The sequence below is a fragment of the Nansenia antarctica genome, assembly GCF_963989245.1.
Source record: "Nansenia antarctica genome assembly, chromosome: 3".
Classification (NCBI taxonomy): domain Eukaryota; kingdom Metazoa; phylum Chordata; class Actinopteri; order Argentiniformes; family Microstomatidae; genus Nansenia; species Nansenia antarctica.
In genome coordinates this window covers 12,387,738-12,411,850 of record NC_137688.1, presented here as the reverse complement: position 1 = coordinate 12,411,850, position 24,113 = coordinate 12,387,738, and the positions used below count along the sequence as shown (strand labels likewise).

Here is a 24,113-nt window from a genome sequence, read left to right as displayed (position 1 = left end):
GTGTTACGTTACATCTCAAATTAGGCTATTGGCTTTGCAAAGTAATATGTGACATCTAGGCTGCTTCTCACTGACTACACAATAACTTATAAAAAGCATAAACATAGAGCTTTGAGTTGGAGTGATACCTAAGCATTCAACGTCAGGTGTCATGAATGATGACGAAACAATAAATTGCCTCCTCCATCTCCCCATCTCCTCTAAGGCTCCCCCTGGCGGTGGTGTTTGTGCTGCGGTTGGTGGATCAGAGACTGGACGAGACGAGGCCTTTACCCTAAACTAATTACCTGATGGCCACTGCTCCCTTGTGGATGGCTACAGAAGTGTATGGTCTTGGAGTACCGGTAGGTTAAATCCAGCCCCAACAACTGCTGTCATGTAACCCCCTCTAGGGGGCGTTGTCTACCAGAACATGTGAAGCACTGCAGCAGTGTATGGAAGCCGGCGATTGGAATATGTGCACAAACACAATTATGTATTTAGCATAGAGTCTTGTCAATAGCTATTATATTATATTATACCGTGCATACATGTGCTGTATGCAGTTTGAAGTGAAATTAGTGAGTATTACAAAGCAAGTTGAATGACAATAGGTTTGAGATTTTCTTATCACATTATAGTCACACTGTGCTGAGGTAAACATAATGAGTTAAATATTATCTCCACCAAGCAGCCTTTAGGTCCTGTCTCATAGTGGAACCAACTCCTAAGTTGATATTTCTCAAGAAGTGTGTCCTTTAAAATGTTTCTCATAATGTAAGCTTCAATAAGGTGTAATACAATAGTAAACTACATAATAAAGCAACACCATGTTGTCAATTTTTATAAACCAGTCAAATGATTGAATAACAACGCTTAATTTGAATCGTTTTTAGTACTTTCCATAAAGTATGCATGCATTTGTAATCGGTCAATGTTTGCCCTCTGTTGGAGAAAGAGTGAACCCCTGTTGGCAGACTCATGGTTGCTCTGTCTTTATTTATCTAATATACACCAATGACTAAGGCAATTCAATTAACACATGGCAGTGTGGTCTCAAATGTTCAATCCACATTAGTGTATAGAAAAGTGCATTTCCCCCTTTTAATAAATCAAACCAACACAATATTGACTCGGTGGTTAGGTGGTTGCATAACTCTGAAGATGTTGTTGAAATGGACCCCAGGAGGACTTCATGGCAGGAGAAGTGGTATAAGATGATCTTTAGTTAGTATTTTTAGAGAGTCCTGGATGCCCCGCAAGTCTGAGAGAGAGAGAGAGAGAGAGAGAGAGAGAGAGAGAGAGAGAGAGAGAGAGAGAGAGACACACACACTTGTGGCCCTTTTACTCGGATGTAACTTCTTCACATGCACCCTCAAGTTAAAACAGGATGCGCGAAGCCCAAGTCAGGTTCAAGTATTTCAATCATTATTTTTCAGGGGATAACAGGAAAGGATGTTTTGCTAGGTTGTTGAAACTTTTTTTTCTCTCTCTCTCTCCCTGTTATCGCAACACTATCGTACACTGTCATGGGACGGTGTACATTTTGTGCAGCTTTAGGAGATGTCTCTCAAAAGAAGTGAGGGTTTTTTAGAGAGAGGAAACCCGTGCAGGAAACCGTGCTTGTGAAGCCTGAGGTTGAAGACGTCCCTCCTAGTGTGTGAATCAACAGTTGCACTTCCACCAGCTTGTTGTTACTGATAGAAGGCACTTCCACTATTTAGAGGTGCATTAGGGAAGATGTGCCCCTGGGTGTCCTCTTGCAAAGATTTGAGGTCAACAACTGGCAACTTAACTTCCATAGTGTATGTTTAACTGAGGGTAACTATTTTCTCCCAGATTGTTGACATCAAGAAAAACAAAGTAGCATAGTATGACAACTGCTGAATTTACAGTCCATATTGTACAGAAGCCAAATAGCTGCTTTGCATAAAATGTTCTGGAAGGGTGACAAGGAACGCGGAAAAAATCCATCTTATGCATGTGCTGTGCAAATGTATGTTCACTGTAACCAATCGCTTACAAAAGCAAAGATCACATTATGGTTTCTATTAGGGAAATGAGATGGATATAGTTCAATTTGGATTTTAAGGAGAATTCTGCAGCAAGATGACTGGAACAATGGAATGTCTGTGTCGCAGTTGCATCTGACAGGCATGGAGCCATGCCATTGGAGGAAACACTAATCAACTCATAGAGAAATTGCACAATGTTTATTCTATTCATGGCATGTGTTTCACTCCCTGCCAGTCCCTATTTGTGTATCTGTGGGCAAACTTAAAACAGAAGCTTATCAGACTAACTGACTTGATGCAAAGTTCTTCCATATTTTACATGCTGTAGGCCTAAACAGAAATCTTAATGAAAAGTTTGGCTGTTGTACAAAATCATATGATTAAAGATACTGTATTGAAATCCTCACAGAGATCCAGGATTCTGTGACACAACAGGTATGGGACCCAACACTGAGTGTTAGGGTGCATAATATGGTGAGCTGGTTTCACTGAGGTTATCATTTGAAAGGCTCAGATGTATACGCTCACCAATGTTCTCCTATAGTTTAGCATCGCTGCAGGGGGGAGGGGCATCAGAGGGGCATGGGAAAAATGTAGAGACCAATTTTACTATAATCAATTCTGCTGAGCGGAGGGGGGCTATTTACGAACACAAACACATGTTTGTGGCGGGCTGCGGTGCTAATTCTTTCTCCCGGACCCTTTAGACTGGATCTGGTGGTGCTGAGGCGTCTGTTAGAAGACAACACAACCATACCATCACCCCCCGAGGTCTGTTCTGTGGTCCCTCCCTGGCTGTGGGCCGACTGGACAGACAGACACATCTGCCTGGAGCCTGTTGACGGGTCCCGATGTGGGACACCAGAACCTCTTGTCGTCTGCTTACCACAAGCCATCCTCAGATCTGTGGTGATAAACTGGCACCGGGGCCCAGTCTGATCTGGTCTGGCCTCGCGTCATTCATGCGCTTACAGTGCCAACATTTGCAGCGATCTTGCAGGGCTTAGGGTTACCATACATCATTCATGAATGAATCTGTAATCCCAGCTCTTGTTTTTCCTTGTATTGATTTGCAGGCCGCCCTCTTCACTGTCAGGCAGCAGGGGAGGTCTGTGTTTTCTCACAATGCAGTCACAGTATTAGAATTTATTGCGGTAAGTGGAAGGCTCTTTATTTCTGGAACTTCTACTACGCCTCGGAAACCTTTTAGAAAGTCCTTTACTAATGTAAGAAGACTCAGTTTTGTGAGTGTTGGGGTCTTTTCAGTACGGATATGTGAGCCGTTAGTGTGATTGTTTTCAAACAGCTATTATTATATTATAACTACTATTCTTATTATATTCAATAACTTTTTGCTCAATTTAACCCCTGGGAACTTTCATCCCAGGTGTTTAGTGTTTAGACACAGTCCTTCATTCTCACCCCAGACACCCACCTTCTCCACCCCTAGGGTTCTAGAGTCAAATCTTTTGGGGGAGTCAGTCTTTATTTAGCTGCACTTGTTGTTGGCTTGGTCTGTGATACTTCCTTGCTTATTAAATGTGGGGTGAAGCTAGCTTGTCTGTGGAGACAGCATCCGGCCTATTGTTCTGCCTCTAGGTGAGAGGCGCGGCCGGACCCACGGTTCACCTTGTTTGGCCAGGGGGGTCTGGGAATAGCACTGTGTTGTGGACATTTGCGGAACCTGTGGCGTTGTGTCGTTTTTTTAGTTGTTTGTTACTAGGCATTATTGTGTGGCGGATGGCTTCAAATCAGTGCATGATAGGATTTCAAGCTGCGTTGTTTTTCCTCTGATTAGGCGAACGTGTTTTGGCACGGTTTCAGACGGCACTCAATGTGTCGCCTCTGTTTAAGTGATTAATGGAGCGGTTTGCTGCGGGGGGCTATGTTTGCCTTGGGAAGGGGCTGTGGAAGTAGGAATAGTGGGGAGAGGGAGAGGGAGAGGGAGGGGGGGACAGGGGGATGGGGCATTTTCATAAATACAATTGTTAAGGGAAAGAAACAAAAACAGACCTCAGTAGGTGAGGCCCCGTAATTAGATGCAGAGAGGATGTTGTTTTTAATGCTTTTTTTTTATTCTTCAGACTCCATTGTGTTATCTGGAGGAACTCCTTAGTACCCGTTGGTGGTATGTACACTAGGTTACAGTAAAGGTATTATATGAATGGTATGTATCATCAAAGTTTTTCCCCAATATACCTCTCTGAATACTTCTGATGGCATATTTATGTTCACTGTTCTTTCATTACTCATATTTCTGAGAACAAGACAATTGTCTATTATGAATCATGACCGTTCCAAAGAACCTTATTGAATGTTTTTATGGATGTTTCCTGTCTGAAAGGTTTTGGTTAAGCTCACTTGCACAAATCATATTTCAATCATAATTCACATTGAATTATTTTGTTTCCGTGATTGAAATATGATTTGTGCAAGTATAATTCAATGTGAATTATTTTGTTTCCGTGATTGAAATATGATTTGTTCCCATCCTCACCAAACATTTTCTTAAAAACATATTCCAATAATTAAAACCTTTTGCTTTACGTTGTCTTTTGACTTGCAGTGCATTTGGTTCCGGATATTGCATATTTCTCCAAGATGTGTCCGCCCAATGCGTTCATTTATTGTAGCAAGGATGTTTTATTGAATTCTGCCGGCAGGATTATAGTGTCATCACATGGATATGTGTTTAGGAACCTGGATTAATATATGTTTTATGAACTTAATATATCCTCTATCTATACAGTCCATCATATGATCCTATTTGACTTTATCTAATTTCCTGCACATTATTGGAGTCCATTACAGTTTTTCCAGACAGCTGTAGCATCACTCAGTTAGATATTCTTTTTGGAACCTTTTTCAAAGCAGTACAGTATAACTTCTGCTCACAAGATGGACATTGTCTGTACAATGAGCGTCCTCATGCTTTTGGTGACTTTCCTGCTTGTGTCTGTGTGGAAATCTTCCACAGAAGGTGTGTGCGTAAATATGCAAGCTTGTTGTGCCAAAACGATGGACCCTCACGCATACCCCCCTCCACCTCCTCCCCTCCACCTCCTCCCCTCCACCTCCTCCCCTCCCTAACATCCTTCCCTTGTTTGTTTACATTTCATATTCCGGAATCAGTTTACCTCTAAGCTGACCTGCCTTCAATAACTCACTCCGTTGGTCTCGTACCAGGACAGATTGTTTTTCTTCAACATGGCGCTCACCTTGCTGTAAACACACTACACCCCTGGCGTGATGAGCGAGGAGGCAGCAGAGAGCCCAGCCTGTCCTCTGGTGCGCCCCCAGTGGGACCACACCCAGTGCCAGTAACAGGGGGGGGCAGCGTGGCCCCATAGGAAGCCCCCAGCGTGGCGTCCCCCGGTCATGACCAGGATGATTAAGAGCCCCTTCCTTTCCTGCTCGGAGGGGGGCATTGTCCCGGTGACAGACAGGCTGCCGACACCTTGCCCCGCTCAGGAAGTGTGTCTCTCAGTGTCCAAGGAGCAGGAGGAGGGGCGCGCACTGATGACACACGCCTAGAGAGGAGTTCTCACCCATCGCCAAGTTACCCATTATCACACTAGTTATGCTTAACGCGTTTTACTTTGGTTGTATCTGTTCTGGGCCTTTGGTAGAGGTGTTCAAATGGTGTAGACACTGGTTGTTTGCATGGATATGAGGCATGTGATATGAGGTTGATAAGAAAATATGGCCATGTTACAGTAAACTGCAGTATGTATGTCAGCAGGTTGTATGCATATACTGTATTGGAACAAGTCTTCATGACAGCAAGCTGTGTGTGGTGGTTATTCAAATCACAACTCTAGACAAGCAGTAATGTATAAATATATAGATCTTTATTCATTTATTTACTTCTTATGCTTGGTTAATAATAAAATACATTTCGAGTACAAAAAACTATATTTGATAGAAAATATCAGTGCATACACTTTTCCCTCCACAATGGACACAAAAACCAATCAGTCCACATTAGTTTAAACATCATTTGGCAGTATTTATGGGTTAACAGACGGGACTCATTATCAACTCTTACTGGCACATATTGTCTAGTGGTTAATAAGCACAAGCTACTCTCTCCTCTGTGTAAGCAAACATTATCCAAGACTGATGATACCTGGTGTGACTAACCAAAAGATTTAAGCAAAAGGTTAAGTTAGACTTTATCCTCGCAATGTCCTCACAAAGACTGAACATGTGCTAAAGCAGATAATATAACTTACTAAGTGACCAGTATACAGTGACCAGCCTGGTGCTCCTTCATACACACGTAGGATTCCTGTAGCCTGCCCTGCAAGCTTTAGTAACTTTTTTTTTTAGCATAAAATATGGATCAGTAACACAGATTACCATTATAAACATTCCTGCTAACAACAGCAAATTCCTTCATGTTTGCCTATGTAATTATAGTGTATACAGCAGTGTAAACAGCATATAAATCTGGAATTAAATACCATCATGTTACATGTATTGTTGTAAAGGAGGCAGAGGGAACAAATCCTTTGGTTAAGTCTTCAGTGTGATTTCTTTATGTGAACATTTGATCTGGCTTAATAAGTGACAATGTTTATAACCTAAATAAATATGCATAGTTTATTTCACTAGTGCTTTCGAGACACAGACTTCATATGAAATTCTAAATCTAAGCTCATGTTTCGAACTAACCTTTTTGTACACATAAAAATAAACAACTCCATGTGGCTCTCTCGCTTCCTCATTTCGACTCTGCCATAACAAACATATACAGAGTTAGGGTTTCTTCAGGAATTAGACCATATCGGTATAGGGGGGAAGGAATCCAAATATAACTCTTCATTTAAAATCCCGTCACGGTAGAGATGTGGTGTAAAAACCCAAAGCAGTGTGGTCTCACGCCGCTCTGCCTGGTGCCCTCCAGTGCTAACCCCAGTGATAGGGGGCTACACTGGGACTCTGGCTGTTTCATACACCTCCTCTAGTCTGTTGATCAGACTGTGACCCTAGGGGGGTCGAACCCAGACCCATGTACTGGGGTCCCTAGGGGGACCAAACCCAGACCCACGTGCTGCCAGACAACAGAGTACCCTACCCCTCTGTCTCTCTGGGTCCACCTGAGTTAAAGGGGGAACAAACAAAGGCAAAAACAAACAAAGGGTGCGTTCGTAAATACGCTCTGGAAATCTGCTCTGGTTTAAACTGAAATCAGTTGATTTTCGAACGGTCAGAACGCACCCCGGGTGCGCTCTGGCACTCTCAGAGCGTATTTACGAACGCACCCAAAAAAACATTTTCCCAGGGAAGACTAGAGGATTCGAGCGCTCCAGTGAGAAATCTTTTCAGACGTCTGACTGTCAATTATTCAGGAACCTCTCATCTTGTCTGTCTGGAAGGGGATATTTCTGAACACTATTGCTATAAGTTCAAGCAGCGGAATATGTTTTAAAAATATTAACTTTGTGATCAAAATATTTCTTCAGTCTTATATTACTAACTCATAAAACAATAATTATAACAGAATAGAATAAAATAACAAAATGTACTTTCCAGTTTCCAATTCTATCAAATATTTATACAGAAATAAAATAGTATAAATGAAAACAATGAAACTCCTCAATTATCCGCTGTGTTCTCCCCATCCACATTTTCCGCCCCAACCTTCATCTACAGTATCACCCACCACTGATACACTTCATAAGACTGTATAGTTTGTTGTCACGTCTGTGCTATAGCTGGAGTCAGTTTTGTGCCACTGTCTGTTCACAGTAGATAGCAGAATACCTGAGCCTGTGTTTTTAGCTGTATGTGTTGATGTCACAGAGGGGTAATGGAGAGGACCAGCAGCATGGTCAGGCTGAGGAGAAACACTGGGCTGGAGGGGGGCAGCCTGACCAGACCTTCTTGTTCCCTGTGAGGCTTACGGATGGCAGACAGATATAGGTGTAAGTAGTAGAGACAAGGTGTCTCAGAATGTCCTAAATACCAAATAGCACCATTGTTACAAGGTGTCAAACCGCTAGTTTCTCTCTTAAAGCCCTGGGTTGGCAAAGAGAGAGGGAAAACATGTGAGCACGTTAAAAGGAGGGCAGGCAGGGGTTTTAACGGAGAGCTGTGAAGTCCAGAGACAGAGTCAGAGCAGAGGAGAACAAAGGAGAGGCCTCAGGGCAGTCAGTCAGATTCTCCAGGGGGCGGGAGGGTGCATGGTGGGGGGGCGACTCCTGACGCTGGGGGGGGGGGGGGGTATGGGGGGGCTACACAGGTGGGGTGGAGTAGCGCACCACATAGTTGTAGTCAGGGGGCGGGCTGTGGCACTCCAGACCTTGCACCAGAGACGAGTCGTCCAGACTGAAGTCCAGGGAGGAGACCGGTAGGTACTTCTCCTTCTCTCCGTCAGTCAGCACAGACTCCTTACTCTTACTCACCGCCTTCATCCTACGGAGGGAGAGAGACAGCATAGGGTTAGGAGAGCCAAATATAACACCAATACATAACGCCATGTTCATTATTTATATATAGGGCCAGGAGTTATTTTCCCTAGTTATAGGCTACAATTCGGAGCCCATTTCGGAGTTTTCCTCGTCAGATCATGTAGTCAGGAAAAAGTGCTGGCCGTTATGTCATCAATCATGTTCCAAAGCCTTATTGTCTGCTGTTGACTACTTTTGCGCCGGTAAATGCTCTAAATATGAGTAATTGACTCCCATTGTCCGTTGGTTGCCTGGGCTTCCCAGTACGTCTCTCTCTCAAGGACACAAGGTCAGAGCCCAGCGGGGTAAATCACACTCCAATGACTACATTGACAACTAGTCTGAAGAAGTGGGGGTGAGTGTGTGTGTGTGTGTGGGGAGGGGGTATTTATATGAATGGTTATTCTGGAATAGATCGGTATCTTTTAGACGGGTGAATCAAGGCAGCACAGACAACAATAGTGTACTCTCCCAGTCCATTCACAGTAAATGCCAATGGCATAGTTTTGCAGAGAGTCAGAGGGAGAGGCGGTGCCAGGTGGGGGGGTGGGGGGGAGCCCTCGTGAGAGCTGGGGAGCCCCTCGTAAACCTCCAGAAGGTCATAGGTGACAGTGATTGAGTGGTTGCCCAGCGAGAGCTCCCCCACCTCAATATATAGATCATTCCTTGCATGCCTGTGGTGACTGTTTCTGCCATGGTACAGGCTATGGCTACATGGGTACGCCTGTGGTGACTGTTTCTGCCATGGTACAGGCTATGGCTACATGGGTACGCCTGTGGTGACTGTTTCTGCCATGGTACAGGCTATGGCAACATGGGTACACCTGTGGTGACTGTTTCTGCCCTGGTAGAGGTTTAGCTCTGCCCAGTGTTCTGCGTCATGTAGAGACAGGGAGGGGAGGGCACTGTAAATGGGATGACTGGGCAGGGGGGGCGGGGGGCGGAGTGGAGACGACAACAATAGTTGCTGAGGGAGGGGATACAGAACATTTAATCAAACCAGGACCCTGTGGTATGCTCATTAATCATGCTGAAGCGGGCCTCATAAATTCATAATCCGACCCCTCCCAGATGTCATGTTCGCATTTTGTCCGTTTATGATTTTCTGTTTCATCTGTAAGCTGTGGCGGCTTGCTTTAAGATATGTGATGCTTTTTTTTCTTTTCTTATGAATGGGGGCATTTTTGCGGTATGTTTGCATTGGATTTTCAAGATCAGGCTCTAGATACACATTCTCTATTGGAATTCTGTCCTCTATTGTACCAATTGGATTACAATCTGGTTAGTTTAGAAGTGTCTTGTTTGCTGGGGGGGCCGGTGTCATGGTGTCAGGAGGTCTGGGGGGGGGGGTCAGAGTCCAGGGGTGTGACCTTGTGGAATAACGCTGCTACTGGCTGCCGTTCAAAATCATAAACAATCTCTCAGACCTGAATCATCCATACAAAAGAGGGAGGCTTATTTAGGATAGTGGGTTAGACGTGAATAATTCAAGGGTTTTTCTTTCTGACAGAAGACACTAGATCTTCATGTTAGCTCTCCTGAGCCTCGATTCACGTGTTCAGTCTTCACCAGGAGGACAATGTTATTCTCGTCCAGAGCTACCTCAGCCACCGGGCCTTAACTGATTCCGGGCCTTATAACATCCATTAGTTTCACTCTCCACAGAGTGGCTTTGTGCAGCACACTCCTCCGTCCCTATTCTTCATGTCCTCCGGCTGAATGATGCATAACACACTCCCTCAACCTGAGCCTCCAAGACCTCCTTGATAAGTAGAAAGTCAGAGAGGACGTCTCAATCAGGCCACGGGACCCTTTTTTGTGAACGCCGAAAGAGTTTTAGTGCGTGCTCTTAAAACACCCAAGCCCCAAGTCACTCTTCCACTCTGCTTTTGTTCTCGGTCTTTTGGGTTGTCACCTTGGGGTAAGATCCCTCCCCCGACTGCTTTTGTCTCGACGACTCTCTCGCATGGTTTCTTTTGACAAAAGGGAGAACCGGTCATTGAGGTTTTGAGAGGTAAGAGGGAACTTTGTGTGTGTGTGTATGACAATCTCAACGTCTACATTCCTGTGCAGCGGGAGGGTTTCCAGGGCAGGGTCTGCCTTTCCCTGTGTGTGTGTGTGTGTGTGTGTGTGTGTGTGTGTGTGTGTGTGTGTGTGTGTGTGTGTGTGTGTGTGTGTGTGTGTGTACTCACGCCAGGGCCATGATGCTCAGCGGTCGGCCCGCCAACGACTCCAAGCGCTTCAGCGTCTTCATGTCATCAGTCGACAGGCCCATCCCACTGTCCGTCTGGCCCCCCTGCACGTACAGAGAGAGAGAGAGAGAGAGAGAGAGAGAGAGAGAGAGAGAGAGAGAGAGAGAGAGAGAGAGAGAGAGAGAGAGAGAGAGAGAGTCAGTATTCCAAAACAAACATGTCATCATTCTAACCCGACTTATATGCTTTCTGTGTTTGGCCCTACTAAAAGGGCAGGCTTGTTATGCATTGAAGCAGTTCAATTCACCTCATGGTTTTCGTTCGTCCCGTTCTCCATGGTAACCTCGTCGAAGGTCTTCACACTGGCTGGACGGACCTTAATGTTCCTGCAGGGATAAGATTTCCAAAGTCAGATCCCGAAATATGAAGCATTTTCTAGTCAGTGAATTCCGAGATTACGCAGGCGCCAAAAAGGGGGCAGTTGGCACATAATCAATTTGATCAACAATTACAGTGGAATTGTGGTTAGAAAATGAAGCACATTTATTTTGCCTTTCAACACTGACGGAATTAAATGGCTGTTTTATTCAGCTTAAGGGATAACTGTCATTACGGCATTTCAGCACCTTCTCAATAAACACACTTCTACGACCTGTGAAAATACAAGCGCTTGACAAATATTATCTTAAGTGGACATAAATCCTGGACCAAATTCCTTGAAGGGGCCATAACTCTACCAGCTCTCTGCCAGTGGATACATTTCTTTGACCCAAATGTTCTCCAAGTATGGTCTGGGCACTATATATGCGTATGTATGTTAGGAGAATGTTGGGTTCTTTTGGATAATGTACAGAAAAGGGTGGGAAAATGATTGGTCGTTATACTTCCCTGTTCCAATTTGTAGCTTAAAATCATATACAGTATAACATAACGTACATATGGGCTATCCAGAATGTTGAACTGAACTGTAATTCATTCAAACGTGAGGATCTTAGTCGTGCTGTGAGTCACAGGTATGTGGGTGTGAGTGATGTTGTTTAATTTAGGCTAATATAACAAGCTAATGTAGCGTGGCTCAGCGCCCGCCATCCTACCAGGTGCTGCCTGAGTCGCGGTGAGACGCCGGCCTGGTGGAGGTGTCGTCTGAGGGGGTCATGCTGGAGGGGTCTCCCTGTTGGGTCAGCAGGGTGTTGATGGGGATGTAGTGCTTCCCCTCCTGACCGCAGAGAGAGAGAGAGAGAGATAGTGAGAGAGAGAGAGAGAGAGAGAGAGAGAGAGAGAGAGAGAGAGAGAGAGAGAGAGAGAAAATATCTCAGTCAGAACCTCAGAAGTCAGAAGAACACATGCATGCAGAGCCCATCACAGTACGATGAAAAAGCACGTGTGACAGAAGTGTGCAAAGCTCAGGGAGATTAGAGAGAGCGAAACCGTCTGCATGCTACGCCAACGTCCAGGACCCACAGGCCACACGGCAGCGAGCCAAAGAAACCGAGGTCACGCCTAATAAATCTAACGCGGAATGCGAGGTGATGACGCCGCTGGAGACAGCCTCGCTGGCATGAAGGACCGAGTCTGAGACCGGCAGAAGACCTGTATGTACAGTAACAGACCTATATGTGTAAGGGCCGAAATCCTCACAGCTCTCTCTCTCTCTCTCTCTATCTATCTCTGACCAGTCTGGAGGGTTTCCCATGCGGATGGCTTTCACTGAGAGCGATCTGTTATGTCACAATAGCGTATGTGTGTGTTTTATGTGATGTGATCTCTCTGGTCTCCTCCATCATCGTATTGCTTTACTTTAGGATCCCCAAGTCTTCCCTAATTCCTCTGCTCTATTCATTGTCTCAGTCTGTCTGCAGCTAATGAACTATCTGGACAGCAGTCACCCACTCTGGGAGAGGTGGAACTGGGAGGACAAGCCAAGGAGTATGGGGTATCTGAGGGAGTCTTTTAGCATTCTCTCTGTGTCTTGAGACTCTCTCCTTCTAAACTCAATTACTGGCATTCAGGACTGGATGGGAACGTATTATTCTCTCTGGGGAACCAGCCAATTTTCCATCAGTATCAATAACAGTCGCTGCTTTTGCCTCTCTCTCTCTCGACTTCTGTCCCTCCGTCTCATTCCATCCCTGTCTTTGTTTGAAATGTAGGAAAATAGACCCAGTGGAGAATACTACATTGCTTTAGAAGTGTTCAGCATGGGCATCTTTCAGTGTGTGGTTGAGGCTGGCGAAGAGACGTGATTGTTGTCTCCACTGGGACAACTTTGATGACACTTGGGTTAATGGGGCTATACAGACGGGACAATTAAAACATTACACAGATTAGCCCAATTTTGACAAAACTACGGTGAAAGATCCGTCCTGCCATAGAGATAATTTTTTTGAGGTAATTAAACACGTCATAATATGATGTAAAGTGGAGAGCTAGGAGTGTAGCCTAATGCAGTAGGCATAGCCTAAAGAATTTAGGAATCATATTTTGAGAAATCAACGCAAAGCTGTAAGAAGCAAGACTGATAGAAATGTTGGCTGTGCTTAGTCTTGGTGGAATTTGTGTTTGAAGTAAAGGTGTCTTATGCCAATACAGGTGATCACACCTAGAGAAAAGCTCTCCCTGTGTGCAATGGGGACACAGCCCTGTAAAACACAGACAACCAGAGTGTCATAGTAAAACACAGACAACCAGAGTGTCAGAGTAAAACATTTATGAATAAACATAAAAACCTTTTATGGAGGGGCACTACATCACTCGTGGGGGACAACGTGGGGGACAACGTGGGGGACAATGTGGGGGACAATGGTTATTGTACGCTTGTTTCAAAGCTTTCAAAGTCAAACTGCCAAAGTTAAAACTCAACAGTGAAGTGGAATTATGGGATTATATTAGTCAATACTTTAAGCAGTTGGATTATTACAACATGTAATCCATCCAGACTGTTAGTGTTTGTGATCAGTGTTTGTGACTGTGACTGTGGGTTTTAATGTTTTTATCCTTAATTAATTTGTGCTTGAATGATCCAATATCCTTCCCCTCATGTACCGCCTCACCCAACACACGTCTAAATTAAACACATTGTGTGTGCTTTGATACAGAGCTTTTGATACGGCGTCACATCCGTATTACTATGTTTTTCCAAAGGTTTTGAAGTGTGGTTCCTGTTAGGCGCTTTGCTCTGGCTTCTTCAAAGGGAGCGGTGTGGCCATGTCGAGTGTGACTTCCCCTCCCAGTGACTCTGAGCACCCCCTTGGGCCAGATGCCCCTCTCTCGTATCTCCTCCAGCCTGCAGCGCTCCAATCTGAGGCACTGCTTCCTGCATGTTTGCAGTGTGTGTGTGTGACTCACCACCACCATCCGGAACCAGTGACTAATTTCATTGTTAAAAGTGGTTGGTGTAAAGACAAATTATGGCCCGAGTCCTAAATTGTGGTATGTTTGAGGTCTCACTGTCTGCCATCAGCCTTAACATATGGATGTGGTTTTGGGTTGTTGCCAGGGCAACAACATGCCATAGTACATACGTGTTAGGTCAAATCCAGAGCATATCAAAAACCACTACGTCGCTCAAGCCTATATTTCAGAAAGGTTTTCACAAATCTAACATCATTGGATTGATAAAAACAAAGGTTCAAACAGAGTATTCAATCAGGGGGGGTATTCCATCAATGTCGCTAAAGGGAAATCCAGACTTATTTTTCATAAGTTTGATCAAAATAAGCCTAGATTTTCCTTTAGCGACGTTGATGGTCATTGTTGTTGTCGTCATCTTACCTGCTGTACGCTGGCCTGGAGCAGGTCTCCTAGGCTCTCCACCAGCCCAGTGAAGGTGGGCCTCTCCTCCGGCTCCCCCTGCCAGCAGTCCAGCATGGTCTGGTATCTGAGGAGATCATAACACAGGGAGATGAGTTACATCATGTCGTTGAATTGGCGCACATAGTAGTATTCTCACACATAACACAGCCATAAATATAACGAGCCACAATCATTGGTATTTCTCCAAGTATTCAGACACATTATATCGACTGGTATTTGGCACAACAAGGTCTACTTGGAGATTCTAACCCTAGTGGCCTCCCTCACCAGACAGATCTGTGTGAGTGCGCGTGGGGACCGACACAGAGATGACCTGCCAGTGGCCCACGTCGAAATCTACTGTCATCTAAAACTATTCACGTCCACCGCTTTCACTGTTTTTCCACGGATCCCTACGGTCTCTGAGGCTGTATGTGATCCCCTCATGGTCTCAGTGTGGACGTTAGAAGAGGAGGAGGGAGCCGCCCCCCCTCAGGTCTCTGACGAGCTGTCAGCGGCTCGGCCCATGTGGGAAGACTCAGGGCGGTTATGAGAGTTTCCATTGTAGCGGCCTGTGTAATGGCTGAGGGCCGTGGAGGAATCCACAGACTGAGAGCCGTTTAAATCAACCCCTCGGTGGTGTGTTGGTGAACGAGACCTGGCCTGGCCATGATGGATCCCCTAGCCCTTCTTTGTTATGGTCGTCCAGCCGCACCCCCCTGCCCCCCCCCCCCCCCCTCCAAAAAAGTCTGGGCCTTACGTAAATAAAGCCAGGTGCCCATTAACCCAATTACGTTTCCCCGATTGGCACCAGACTAGGTCAATTTGTTTGAGTTTTGGAGGAAAAATTACAGTAAAAAAGCAGATGGTCCATTACTCGGCCCATCTTCCCCCTGCCAGTCCTTGCCGCCTCGGCCTCACGGGCCCCTCCTCCACCTCCTCCATCTGTGTTTGTGTTCAGGACACCTAGACCCCCAGGAGGCTCCCCTCCTCCCAGGGCTGTCAGGGCTGGCAGAAAGGAAGCAGCTCGCCTGTGATTCCGATTTTAATGAGGCTCCTTCGCCAGGTGGAGGAGATCCTACCAGTGACGGGAAGTCCACATCATGATGATGGCCCCACACTTCAAGGTGGAAGGGGGGTGGGTGGGTGGGATGTGGGGGGTGAGGTGGGGAGGGGGGGGGTGCAGTTACATTGTATAGCTGCACAATTTCAACCGCGCTTCCTGTCTGCTTCGTAATGGGAATAAATTGGTTCCCATCTCTTCTGTTTCTCTGGGGGGAATACGTTACAGGGGGGCCATTGTGGCAGTAGAATTCCTCAGCGCGGTACGACAGTGCTCTCTTATGGCTGGACAGCTGTGGGAACAGGGGAGGTGGACTGGACATCCTTCAGCTTTTTTTTATTTTTTATTATTCCTTAAGGAGCAACCTCTGCATTCCTGTGAGGATGCATCAGGACAGGCCGGACCTCCGATGGACTCGTGAGGGGAGGGGGGAGGGGGGGGTCACATTCCTGATAAGTCAGTGTATCAGTGGCACAGATTTACCACCCGACATCGGTGTCGTAGGTCAGGGTCGGGGTCAGGGTCTCGGAGTATCAGAGTAGGAAGGGAGGCTTACGCACGCACGCGCGCACGCACACACACACACACACGCACACACACACACACACACACACACACACACACACACACATACACATACACATACACACACACACACACACATTATGATCAACAGCAGACCCAAGGAGAGGAGAGTGAGTCGAGGGGGTATCACCCCTGCGGACCGGAGAGCGTAAAGGCTCCTCTGCTTTCCATTTAGAACAGCAGCGTGTTCCCTCTATCAGCAGCGGGAGGCAGGCCGTAACGTCACGCGTCACCGGTATAAAGCTCAGGAGAAGGTTATCTGCTCCTTATATCTTCATCCTGTCAATGGGCCACTTTGAACCATGGGATGGAAAGAATGAAACGGATCGCAGAGAGGATCTTGGCAACAGTTGGTCTGAATCTTATGAAGCTGACATTTTACGTATAACAACCCCCCAACCCCCCACCCCCCTCCCCCACCAAGCCTGGATCCTATTTTGACGGTCATCTCCAATCACCGTCTCCCTAGCCTACATGATGTATCCATTCAATTGGCTCCAGTTGGCACAAGAACGCCGTCAAATCCTCGCTGACGGTTCCACGTTATAAAACACGAGTACAGCGTTTATCCTTTCCAAAAGAATAAGACGGAGGGAGTCTGACTTGACGCCCCGTCGCAAATGAAAACCAAACATACACAGATACAGTACAGCGCAGGAGTGTACGTGTAATGTGAGTGTAAGGATTGAGTGCGGCGCTCAGGAAGCGACCGCAGGATCGTGAGTGGGAGCAGGCTGCAAATGTCTCACTCCCTTCTCAGACGTGACCCTCGGCCTGTGACCATGAGAGAGAGAGAGAGAGGACAGAGAGGAGAGAGACAGAGAGAGAGAGAGAGGAGAGAGAGAGAGGACAGAGAGACAGAGAGAGAGGACAGAGAGAGAGAGACAGAGAGAGAGAGAGGAAAGAGAGAGAGAGACAGAGAGAGAGAGGACAGAGAGAGAGAGAGACAGAGAGAGAGAGGAAAGAGAGAGAGAGACAGAGAGAGGAGAGAGAGAGAGGGAGGACAGAGAGAGAGAGGAGAGAGAGAGAGAGAGGACAGAGAGAGAAAGAGGAGAGAGAGAGAGAGAGAGAGAGAGAGAGGAGAGAGAGAGAGGAGAGAGACAGAGAGAGAGACAGAGAGATAGAGACAGAGAGAGAGAGAGGAGAGAGAGAGAGAGAGGAGAGAGAGAGGACAGAGAGAGAGAGAGAGAGAGAGGAGGGGGGTAGTGGTTTGATTGATTGATTGATTGAAAACCTTTATTGTCCCCAATGGGGAAATTTTGTTGTCAAACAGCTCAGTTAGGGCAGAAAACATTCAGTACAGAAAACAGAAAAACATTCAATAAATGGTGGTCTAGTGGATAGTGAGTTGGACTTGTGATCGGAAGGTTGTGAGTTCAAATCCCGCCTGAAACCACACCATTACTAGTGTGCCCTTGAGTAAGGCACTTAGCCCTCAGTTACTCCAGGGGGAATGTCCCTGTAATTCGTAATTGTAAATCGCTTTGGATTAAAAGCGTCTGCTAAATGGCAAAATTATTTATTATTATTAGGACAGAGAGGAGAGAGACAGAGAGAGAGAGAGAGAGAGAGAGATAGAGAGGAGAGAGAGAGAGGAGAGAGAGAGAGAGGACAGAGAGGAGAGAGACAGAGAGAGAGAGAGAGAGAGAGAGGACAGAGAGGAGAGAGACAGAGAGAGAGAGAGAGAGAGACAGAGAGGAGAGAGACAGAGAGAGAGAGAGAGGAGAGAGAGAGAGAGGAGAGAGAGAGGAGAGAGAGAGGACAGAGAGGACAGAGAGAGAGAGAGAGAGGACAGAGAGGAGAGAGAAAGAGAGAGAGAGGAGAGAGAGAGAGAGGAGAGAGAGAGAGGACAGAGAGGAGAGAGACAGAGAGAGAGAGACAGAGAGGAGAGAGACAGAGAGGAGAGAGAGAGAGAGAGGAGAGAGAGAGACAGAGAGGAGAGACAGAGAGAGAGAGAGAGAGGAGAGAGAGAGACAGAGAGAGAGAGGAGAGAGACAGAGAGAGAGGAGAGAGACAGAGAGAGAGAGAGGACAGAGAGGAGAGAGAGAGAGAGAGACAGCGAGAGAGAGAGTGAGAGAGAGAGAGAGAGAGGAGAGAGAGAGAGACAGAGAGACAGAGAGAGAGAGAGAGGAGAGAGAGAGAGAGAGAGAGAGAGAGAGAGAGAGAGAGAGAGAGAGAGGACAAAGAGACCGAGCTAGGGCCAGACAGGGTACTTGGCCCTCACTGCCCAGCCACCCTCCTGGAGGCAACAACAACCTCAGCTCCCCCCCCGTCCCCTATAGACACAGGGAAGAGCAACCCCCCCCCCCTCTGTTTCAGCCAGTGTCCACCAGTGTCCTGCTTCAGAGCCCCCCCCCCCCCCCCCCCCCCTGCCCTCTCCCTGCTCCTCCATGCCGGAGGGTCCTGCCACTGTGTCCAGCTCCCCCCCCCCTTGTTCTCCCCAGCCCCCGTCGCTGCCTTTAATGTTGAGCTCGATTACGGCCACGTCGATGTCGGTCGGAAAACGGATCCGTACTTCACGCCCGCCACCCCTCCGCTAACTGCCAATCAGCAGCCCCTCGCCTCCCCCCCCCCCCCCCGGATTACTCATGGTAATACCCATTCAGGAGAAGCTTAAGGAGGGATATTAGATACGAGCCCTCCTTTAAAGCTGTACCGATATGGGCAAAGGCCTTTCTTTGGTCCTCTCTCCTCTGTTGGCCTGTGTAAAGGTCCCTTCTAATTACCCACAGGAGAGGTGAGGGGGTTAGAGAGAGAGAGGACAACAGTAGAGGCATACACTGGCTTCTTTACAAGGGACAAGAGCTGAGGAATTCCCTCTCGTTGAAGCGCTAGGCCGATACGAGAATGTGTGATGAACCTCTTGACATAGACACTCATTAAACCGTAAGTTTGCTTCGGTTCTTGCGAGCGCACTGGTTGGGTTGGGTGGTTGGGTTGTCATAAAGAGGCGGCTTGACCCTTACATCTCAGAAGAAGAGTATTCCGGAGCTCTCATCCTGGTCCCTTCTTTCAGTCTGCAGCAGAATTCCTCGTCGATGTGTAGGCCGGGGTACGGGGAGGCACCTGGTGAGAGGGGAGAGCGAGGGGGGGCTACCTAGTTACTATCTTAGCAGTAATACAGCATAACTACACAGGTATAGGGGCAACATAATGTTAAATGTTACCACAGAACAGAAACTGGGTTATTGGTTAAATATATATATATATATATATATTATATAATATAGCCTAATTCATGCTTGGGTCTTATAACACTGATAAACTAAGCCAACTCATATCAAATATCCAATACTGTTGGGTCTGGAAAATATTGCCCATGCCTTGTAATCCATAAAAAGTTCCTGACTCATGGAATAATATTTTCATGTTCCCGACTGAGATCCCAGACACAATATCAGATAGCATCTAAAGCTCCAGTGCTTTCTGCACATATTAACATTGAGTCTTAGGACAGAGTTACTTCTACTAGAACAGACTTTTATCTTTACCCAATATATTATGCCCTTTAGCTGACACTTTTATTCCAAGCAACTTACATGCATGCGTGCAGTTCAGTATATATAGTCCCAGCAGGGATCAAACCCCCAACTTAAGCATTGTTAGTGCCATGCTCTACCAACTGAGCCACAGAGGACCACAGTAATTCCTGTCTCTGCCAACCAATCATTACAAACCAAGACAAATATTATGTCGATTGCTGTGTAACCTACGTGAAAAATCCAACACAGGGTGTAGTATCGGTTGTGGCACCTAAACTAACAAGACTGGGAAACCCTAAACCACAAGACGAAAGTCATGCTGCTAGACTTTGGGTCACATCCCATTTGCATATGAGAGCACCTTGGGACTGGAGTAAACTTTTGACCTCCAAACCCTATCAGGTTGCAAGACTCCGCTGTTTATTTTATTCCTTGTCGTCTTGTGTCCTAATTTATCTTTTAAACCAAAGTTAACACCACCCAGATGTGTGAGTTAGTGTTTCTTTGATGATAAACGTAACAGTGTCTGTGTCAGTGTGTGTGCATTGAGAGAGAGAGAGAGAGAGAGAGAGAGAGAGAGAAAGCTAAAAAAGAGCGAGAGAAAGAGAGTGAGTGAGAGTGAGCGTGTGAAATAGCTTTGTCCCCTCGTGTTCTTAGGAATTTGAAATTTCACACACTTTTTATTGACCCTGGGTGTTTCAACGTCATGGCAGAGGTTCAAGTAGAACACAATCCAAACCAAATCCCTGCATCAATCTGGTGTTCTCGCCTTTTAACATGTACTCCGGTTGTTGTTGTCCTTGCTACCTATGGTGACATTGAACATACATACATTATTTGATGCTATAGAAATGCTTGGGGTGCTCAGTAGCACGGTGCATAGACAGTCATTGACCCTACATACAATGCCGTTCTAAAGGTTGCAGCGGTTTCACAGCGGGGGCAAACATTTACATTGATCGGCTGCTTGGTTACAGCCAGTTTGTATCGCCAGCTGGGCCTACCTTAAATGGGAGGTATTCTTTCTTTTTAATGGCCCTTGCCTGTGATAAAACTCACAGCCGAAGTTCACTAATGTTTTTGCACAAGCAGCATGAACATAGCAGACAATGCAGACCCATTCTGTCCCAAAGGCACAATTACGCTGCAGCAGAAGACAGTTATTACCCACTGCAGTACATCTGGAAGAGCTCCATTGCTGGGGGCACCTTGCTCGCTGACTGGAATAGTCTAGTCTCCCTTCACTAAACAACTTTAATGAGAGAAACTTTCTCCCTTTCTTTTGGGAGAAATACTGAAATGTAATGTGGTCTACTTTATGTTTGAATTGGAATGGTATGAATTCATCACCTGCCAATTCTGTAAGAGGAATTCCCCCAGTGCAACGTTCACCGAGAGACCATTTGAAAAAAACAACCAAATTCTGGAAATATGTGGATGCGGTACAGAAGCAATTTCACACTTCTGCATGAGAATAATCTTAAGAGAATACCACAGTTCCTCCCTGAGAGTGGCGCACTGTGAGGTGAACAAGGAAGTGGGCACTCAAACAGACCACCTTTGTTGTGTCATTCACTCTTCTAAAAATAGAATTGTTTTTGAGTGTCTGCATTGCGAAATATGCACAGATTATCATTTTGAGGGGGGGGGGGGGGGGGGGGGGGGTGAGGAAGAAAGGCGGTGAGTTATTTGTGGTCAAGAGTGAACGTATATATATATTTACCCAGTGAGAATATCTCCCACATAAGCACTCCGAAGGACCACACATCACTCTGAGTAGTGTAGATCTTGTCAAAAATAGCCTCTGGCGCCATCCACTTGAGAGGCAGTCTGGCCTGTGGGGGGGGGGGGAAGAGGAGACAGAGATAAGAGCTCCTTTAAACCTGGGTCTAATCTCACCTGTGTAACCCCTCGCCCGTCAATACCATCAATAACCATCCTGTCAGATGTTAGGACCTGAGGAGAGGCGGTGGGGTGTTGAGCTGTGTACCTCCACGGTCCCCGTGCCCTGCTGCTGTACAGTAGTTCTAACAGCCCAACGTCCCCACTGAGCAGAGACGTTCATCCGTTCAGTATTCGTACAAACACTGAGATCTGACCGGCAAAGAAATGTCTGGCAATTCCCAGAACTACTGCATTTATTCAGTGGCCCTTTTGTTATTGCTGAGCGGGAGGTAGCCGACTGCTATTATGCTTGTCCTTCAATCTGAGTGTTTTTGAATGATTCTATTACTAGTCTCTGGCCTGGCTTCCTCACAGCAGGCAGTAATTGACAACCAATTGGTTAGTTTCCTAACAAACATTTAGGTAGCATATCTGATTGACAGCTTGATCGTAGAGTAGTACTCAATTACAGTATATCATTGTACAGTGTGTCGGACTATACACTTACATCTCCTTTGCGCACGTAGTCTGGGTCTTTGTATACGTCTCTTGCGAGTCCAAAATCGCATATCTTCACGACGTTGTTCTCAAACAGTAGGATGTTTCTCGCTGCCAAGTCACGGTGAATACACTGACAGGAAGAGAATGTATAGCAACTTCGGATTAGACTTGACATCGATTCTTGACTTTCATGAAAATGTGAGTTATGCGTGGCAGACACGGAACAGGCGCCAGCCTCTGATCTGATGTGAACCATATTCAGGTTAAACCATTCTCTCTAAACGTCTTATTTACAACAACGGGTTCACAGTTTAATTAGTCCCATCCGCTCTCCCAGGGCTTGTGAATGACCACAAACGAGTTAGTATGGTTAAGAATGTAACACGCTCACGGGGGACAACATTCACTACGAATGAAATGTGAACAAAACAACTTCCACAACTGTCAACATTTAACATCTAAATGAATCTGCAGTGAACTGTGCAGAATGCTCAATACACTCATTTGTTGATTGAAAGCATTTGCAGACAGATTCATTTGAAAGCATAATTGCCTTGAGGAAGTGCCTACCTTTCGCGAAGCCAAGAACTCCATGCCTTTTGCAACTTGAAAACTGTAGCAAATCAAATCTTCCATTGTCAGCACTCTCTTGTACAAATCTTCTGGCTCTGAGGGCAAAGAGGGCATAAAATGCCAATGAATAAAAACTATTATCATAAAAATGATTCATGGCATTTAATGTTAAGTAAGGATATTAAAAACACATCTGTTTACGCAGAAACAGTCAAGTATGATCAACAACTCCTTAGATCTCTTAAAGCCTCCCACATACAATCTCTGACTGTGATACTGTACGCCATGACTGAAACACACTCTGTCACGTACGTCCATCCATCTATAGTCTTAAAAACATCCACTAAAGACAGAGGAGAGAGAGAAGAAAATAAAAAAACTTGGACGCCTCCTGTTTTTTTAGATGTTAGGTGAGACGTGCAATATCGGTACAGAGTATCAGTCGGGGGTCTTTGTAGAGGAACTCAGAGGACTCCTTCCACCAGCCCACCTGAGTAAATATTTAATCAAACCAGAAATAACACATCGGGGACAACACGGTGGACTGGCCAGGCCCAGGCCCAGGTCCAGACAAACACCCAGGTCAGGGCAGGAAGTAAACAGAAGCCTCCCCCGGCCCAGTGGGTGACAGCGGCGGCTGCCGTAGCGATTGTACTCATGAACAGGAGGAGGAAACGTCTCCTTGGACTCCGGCACGAACACAATCAGAAGGAGCCTTCAGTGCTGGGTGGGTGGGTGGGGCGGAGGTGAGAGGGGGAGGGGGGGGGGGGGGGGTGGAGGAGGGGAGGGGGAAGGAGGAAGGAGGGAAGGAGGGGGAGGAGGAAGGAGGGAAGGAGGAAGGTGGGAGTGAGGAAAGAGGAGGAGGAGGGGTAGGGCTGAGGGCAGGAGGGAGGGAGGGGGGGAGGGAGGGAGGGAGGGAGGGAGTGGGCAGTGAAGAGAAACAAGACAGCTTGACAGTTACCTTCCTCCTCTTCCTCAGAGTCGCAGTAGCTCTTATCTTCGATGAAGCCGGAGCTGGCTGAGCTTCCAGTGCTGGCCACGCTCTCTAGGCGCCGCTTGATGAGCTCGCTCAGGTCGCAGCCCGACCCGGTCGGCACCACCTTACCATCCTGGCTCTGACCAACAAGACGCATGAGATCAGATTAGATGAAGCTGCATATCCGTGAGTCCCTGAAGAACTCAGCACAGCCGACTATCAGGGATTTCCTGTTCGGCCCAGAAATTAACTTTAGCACAAGGGCCCCATGATTTACTGGCGAAAGCTCGTGATTTACCTTGTAAACGATGAAATCCGCTCTCTTGCTTCTCAAGTAGTTTGACAAATTTCCATATTTGCAGTACTCTACAATCATCATCAAGAGACCTGAGAGGATACAAGAGAATTCATAGTAAATGACTAGTGCAACCAATGACTCGATCACCAAAAACTGTCCTTTTATGGTCCAAGGCATCTTCAGTAAAAAATAAATAAATAAATCGATGCAGATTCAAGCGATTGATGTCAACCCTGAGTATTTGACACAGTGGCACACACGTAATGATAGATTTGGATGTATCCCAGTTGAAAAGTTGAACTGGGACACATCCAAATC

General features: G+C 46.4%; 1 protein-coding gene across 1 annotated transcript in view; it reads right to left on the bottom strand.

The window, feature by feature from the left end:
- Positions 1 to 8,150: 8,150 nt before the first annotated feature.
- kdrl (kinase insert domain receptor like) overlaps positions 8,151 to 24,113 on the bottom strand; it is a gene marked incomplete at its 5' end in the record, with an annotated part of 55,056 nt that continues 39,093 nt past the window's right edge. The window contains 11 exons of the mRNA XM_080526926.1: positions 8,151 to 8,414; positions 10,642 to 10,745; positions 10,949 to 11,027; positions 11,736 to 11,857; positions 14,413 to 14,518; positions 19,048 to 19,147; positions 21,287 to 21,398; positions 21,956 to 22,078; positions 22,519 to 22,616; positions 23,483 to 23,636; positions 23,796 to 23,884. Of these exons, the coding sequence (XP_080383052.1) occupies positions 8,234 to 8,414; positions 10,642 to 10,745; positions 10,949 to 11,027; positions 11,736 to 11,857; positions 14,413 to 14,518; positions 19,048 to 19,147; positions 21,287 to 21,398; positions 21,956 to 22,078; positions 22,519 to 22,616; positions 23,483 to 23,636; positions 23,796 to 23,884 (1,268 nt within the window). The 3' untranslated portion in view covers positions 8,151 to 8,233. The remainder of the gene's footprint in view (positions 8,415 to 10,641; positions 10,746 to 10,948; positions 11,028 to 11,735; positions 11,858 to 14,412; positions 14,519 to 19,047; positions 19,148 to 21,286; positions 21,399 to 21,955; positions 22,079 to 22,518; positions 22,617 to 23,482; positions 23,637 to 23,795; positions 23,885 to 24,113) is intronic.